The sequence below is a fragment of the Cicer arietinum genome, chromosome 4 (assembly GCF_000331145.2).
Source record: "Cicer arietinum cultivar CDC Frontier isolate Library 1 chromosome 4, Cicar.CDCFrontier_v2.0, whole genome shotgun sequence".
NCBI lineage: Eukaryota > Viridiplantae > Streptophyta > Magnoliopsida > Fabales > Fabaceae > Cicer > Cicer arietinum.
Genome location: NC_021163.2, coordinates 31,754,837 through 31,759,995, shown reverse-complemented (window position 1 = coordinate 31,759,995; position 5,159 = coordinate 31,754,837). Strand labels below are relative to the sequence as shown.

The 5,159-nt window shown below is 34.4% G+C and overlaps 2 protein-coding genes across 2 annotated transcripts; both read right to left on the bottom strand.

Annotated features, from left to right (window-relative positions):
- LOC140920031 (uncharacterized) lies at window positions 1-699 on the bottom strand. Its single transcript, XM_073367341.1, has one exon. It carries the CDS (start codon window positions 697-699, stop codon window positions 1-3), a length of 699 nt encoding a protein of 232 aa, XP_073223442.1.
- Window positions 700-2,041: 1,342 nt separating this feature from the next.
- On the bottom strand, window positions 2,042-4,951 carry LOC101496073 (putative disease resistance protein RGA3). Its single transcript, XM_004513721.4, has one exon. It carries the CDS (start codon window positions 4,736-4,738, stop codon window positions 2,174-2,176), a length of 2,565 nt encoding a protein of 854 aa, XP_004513778.1. The 5' UTR covers window positions 4,739-4,951; the 3' UTR covers window positions 2,042-2,173.
- Between the last annotated feature and the right edge of the window lie 208 nt (window positions 4,952-5,159).

Sequence of the window (5,159 nt, the reverse complement as noted above, 5' to 3'; positions counted from 1 at the left end):
CTAGAAGGCTATTTCCCTTTCGATTTCTTGTTCTTCTCGTTGAAACGGGCTTGCAAAAGCAACTTTCGCTTTGGCTTTATCGTTTCCTCTTTCGTCCATTCTTTGTTCATGAGCTTCCAATGAACTTTGAAGTTCATCTTTCGTCATTGTCTTGAGATCCTTCGATTCCTCAAGCGCCACCACAATATTATCGAATCTTGGTGTTAAAGAACGCAATACCTTTGACACAAAATTCTGTTCGGAAACGGCTTCACCACACGACTTCATTTGACTCCCCAAGCGTGTCACACGCGTCACGTAATCGTTAATCATTTCCTTGTCTTCCATTTGAAGTAACTCAAACTGCCGCTTATGAGTTTGTAACCTCACCACCTTCGCCTTATCCACACCAGCATAAGCTTTCTCAAGAATACCCCAAGCTGTCTTCGCCGAGTCGCAATCGCCAACTTTTTCGAAATTGTCACTATCGACGCAAGAATGAATCAAGAAGAGGGCCTTGTAGTCTTTCTTCTTATCTTCCTTGAATTTCGCTTGTTGAGCTGCTGTAGCCTCTTTACCAAGAGGAGTAATGCCATCGGTAATCATATCAAGAACATCTTGATATCCAAACAAAACTTTCATTTGTTTGTGCCATTTGTCATAATTCTTCGAATCAAGAATCAGAAGGTTGGTAGGGATTTTGTCATTGGAAACAAACATGTTTGCAGCGGGAATTGGATCTGAACTAGGCTCTTGATGCCAAATGTTGGAACACAATCAAGAGTGGAGGGTGAATCAATGGTGAAAAATCGATAATCGAAGACTTTGGTGTTTGAGAAGATGATGGAGAAAAGAGAGAGAATATGGAAGAAAGTATTTTTTGTTTTTCTCAATGGTAAAAATGACATTAGTCTTTTCAATAATAAACACAAAGGTATTTATATGGGGTACAATGTGGAACCAATTAATTTTTGGCCCAAAATAAAATTTGAATTATATTTCACTTCCAATATATGGAAGACTAAAATATTGTCAATCCAAGATACACAAGAAAATTGGTTTGAATTTTGAATTCCTTATTGTTAATTTGTATGCATTTACTTCTCTTTTGTATTCAATTATAATTTTAGTTTTAAAAGCATGATTATGTTTGATCTATGCCGGATTAGATATTTGGGTTATTTTAATAATTGTATTGAAGTTAGAAATTTCGATTGATTAATCTCAAATCTAATTGGAAATGGGTAACCAATTGATAATTTATGTTCTTCGAAATTGTATTCAAATCAATATAACTTCGATATTGCGATCAAGATTTCAATTTTATTGATCAAATCTTATAAGATTATAATATTTGAAATTTAAGTAACATATTTCAAATCATATAAATTATAATAATTTGGAACAATGAAGAAATCTACCAAATATTTTGTTGTCTTTGATTGATGCTTTAACTTTATTTATTTATTGTTTGTTATTTCATCTTAATTAAATCAAAATCATCATACCCCCATTTTTTTGTTCTTAATTGATTTATTGAATCGAAGATCCTTGTGAGAACAATCATGGTATTAACACTTTGTACTGCCGGTTTTACTTGTTTCTGACCTATTTACAGCTATGGATCAAATAGTCTTTAAGTCCATAGTGAAACTAAATTGTTAAATGAAGCATGATTGAATTTGTTGTATGAACCTAAGAGTAATATTTAATCCAATGAAATTCATAATTAATGCTGCTGAAAAACTCCTTAGGTTGTTTTGGTCCTTGTAGCATGACAATAGCAATTAATACTCCATAAGCTGAATTTGGAAATAATTTGCTTCCATAACTATCTCTCTTCACCTAAATCCTAGTCAAAACTTTTACTAGTTTTTACTGAATTAATTGGATAATATGTCCTACTCGGCTCATCTACTTTTTTTTAGTTAACAATTAAGAATGTTTTAGGCGTAAACATGTATATTGGACAATAAAGTAAGAAAAATAGAGTTAATAGATGAATGTATTTGTTTTTTCAAAATAGTATACTTTTTCAAATTTATTATGAAAAAAATATATATAATGAAAAAAATTGCATTCCTTCAATAGAAAAAGAAAGTCTCATAAACGACACTTTTATTACACAAACAATTACAAAAAACAAACCAAAGAAAAATATTCCTAATTTGACCGTGATATCTATGAATAACTCTTAATTTTCTAGTTCTGGTAATATTATAACTTGTTTGATGTGTGATATTTTGTGCCAATTTATTCCATCTTTTGGATGGTAACTTTTACATAATTCAACACACCCTTTGATTTTCACATAATCAAGGTTTTTGAGGTGGTGCACATCATTAGGGATCAAAACCAATCTTGGACAATTTTCCAATGAAAGTGTTTTGAGAGAAATGAAAGTTGACAGCCACATAGGAAGCTCGTGAAGATTGTAACAGTTTTCAAGTGCCAAGGTTTGTAATGTTTTTGCACATCCTTGCAACCATTGAGGTAAAACCACCAACTGGGGCAAATATTCTAGAGATAGCAACTTTAACCTTAAATTAGGAATGTAGCTATCATGGTCCAATGACAATTTCATCTTATTACACTCAGTTATCAACAAACCTTCTAAGTTCAGAACAACATGATGCGGCAAGGACCTTAGATTCTCACAATATGCAATATCCAAAAATTTAAGATTAGGAAGTTGTATTCCTTCAAACAACAAGTCCAAATTGTCACAATGACGGACAGATAAAATTTCTAAGGAAGTTAACTTTGCAATCTCTTTGTTTGGAAAGTTAGATTGTTTTGTGGTTATGTGTAATTGTCGAAGGCTGATCAAGTTTCCAATTTCATTGGGTAATCTTTTAAGGTTTATGCATCCATTGAGTTTCAAAGTGTGTAGATTCTGGAGTTTGCACAATGCATCTGGGAGGCTCTCCAGTTCTATATTATTCTCAAGATTGAGATATCTTAAATGTTTTAATTTGCCAATGGAGCGGGGCAAACTCTCATATCTAGAATTTGCTAACGTCAAAATCCGTAAGAATTTACACCTTGATAACATAGTATTCAAGAAAGTTTCATTGTTGGCTCCTGAAGGAAAAATAATGCTTCTCAGTCTAGTGGGAATTTGTGTTAGACCAAACAAATCATCATTATTTGTAATTAATGACAAATGGAGGACATCCTCAAAAATACTTTCACTACGAAACTTCAACAATTGAAACTCATCTCCTGCAACATATAATGCAAGATCATGCACTAAATCATGCAACTTAAACTCGCAACCATTGCCATAATCAACAAAATCTTGAAGAAAAGATCTTGACCGTAACTCATGCAAAATTTGATTGCCAACATCTGCTACGCCTTTACCTTTCTTTGGTGATGGAAGAAAACCAAGTGCCTCCCATATCGCAGTAACACTAAGACTATCCAACTGGTAGCCCTTTACAAAGAGGGAGAAGCAAGCAAAGCATCGTTTTAAATAAGAAGGTAACCGATCATAACTTAATTTTATAGCAGGCAATATATCATCCTTTTTTTGTGATAAATTCCAAATCTCATTGTCCCTAACAAACTTCCAATCATCTATATCAAATTTCAAGAACAATGAACTCCCCAATGTTCTTAGGGCCAAAGGAAGCCCTCCACATTTTTGCACAATTTCTTTCCCAATCTCCATCAACTCTGGATAATTTTCTCCTTCTCCCACTTTAAAAGCCCATTTCACAAATGCAGACAAGGAATCGTCTCCTGATAGACCTTGCAAAAAGTGAGAAGAATGAGTTCCCATCACGTCGGCTACTATGTGGCTCCGTGTAGTCACCACGACTTTACTCCCTTGAGAACCTACAATTACTTGTATTATATCTTTCAATTCTTCCCATTTGACACGATCCTCGTTCCATACGTCATCCAAGACGAGCAAGAACTTATGACCAGCAAGTGCATTTTTTATATGATTTTGTAATTGCTCAACATCAAAGATTTTAAAGTTCTCATGGTGAATTGGGTTATTATTTGACACACTAGCAGAATTGAGGATTTTAACAAGTAGATGCTTAAGTTCAAAATCATCAGAGACACAGACCCACATCTTCAATGGAAAAGACTCAACTACACTCTTATCATTGAACACACATTTTGCAAGTGTAGTCTTTCCCAATCCTCCAATTCCCACAATAGGAATCACAGAGAGACTTTTATCACCATCATTTTGCAATAAGAGGTCAATGATTTTTTGTTTATCAGGTTCCCTTCCTATCACATCCGAATCAATTACGTTGGAATGAGTCAATTCTCGCGTTTCTACAACACGATTGTCGTTGTGATTGATTTGAAGACCAAACTTAAGCCTATCAGCAGCAACCTTATCTAATCTATCTCTAACATTTTTGATTTGATGCGCCATTCTAAGACGATAAACAAGAGGATTAGAACTTGAGAAAATACGCCGTACCTTTCTTCTAATGCTACCTGAAGAGTTGACCACGTGCTTCCGCAATGCCTCACATTCAAAATCATCAACTACATCTTCAGCATCGGAGACGACGCGTTTGATCTGTCGCAACCATACACGCAGCTCCTGATTTTGCCTCTCCTTTTGCTCAGCATCCAACAACACAGCTTTGATTAGGGTGACGGTGTTTTTTATCTCTTGCATATCGTCATAGACGCCAAGCGCAAGAGAAGCTTCTTCAACAGCACGAGAAGCAATCTTACCGATGAATGACTCAGCGAGACCGAAGAGAAGTGATTCTGCCATGTTGGTTTGTTTTGATAGGAAAATTAAGAGACTAAAGTGAAATTAATCTCCCTCAAAAATTTAATTTGGAAGTAATGACACTTCGATATACAAAGGTCTTTGGTGGAATAGGAGTGAAGATGAATCGTACATACACAAACTCTAGTCAACGGTTAATATGCGGATGAACGTGCTAATCCCATGATTTAAGGGACTGTTTCAGCTGGAAACAACCACTCTTTTTGGCAACTTGCAAATAAATTACAAATTATATAATCCCATGTGACAACTATCCGTTGTTAATTATAACCATTTATTTAAAACATCTTTTGTTTTTAAATCTAACATCTACATTGTTTTAGATCTGACCTCCTCCTATCTAAAGTGAAATTGGTTTAGAACATTTTTTTCTTAGAATCACCCGTTTATATTGCTTTTTATT

Coding starts and splice junctions, on each gene's coding strand:
- LOC140920031 (XM_073367341.1), bottom strand. CDS start 699: ATGTTTGTTTCCAATGACAAAATCCCTACCAACCTTCTGATTCTTGAT.
- LOC101496073 (XM_004513721.4), bottom strand. CDS start 4,738: ATGGCAGAATCACTTCTCTTCGGTCTCGCTGAGTCATTCATCGGTAAG.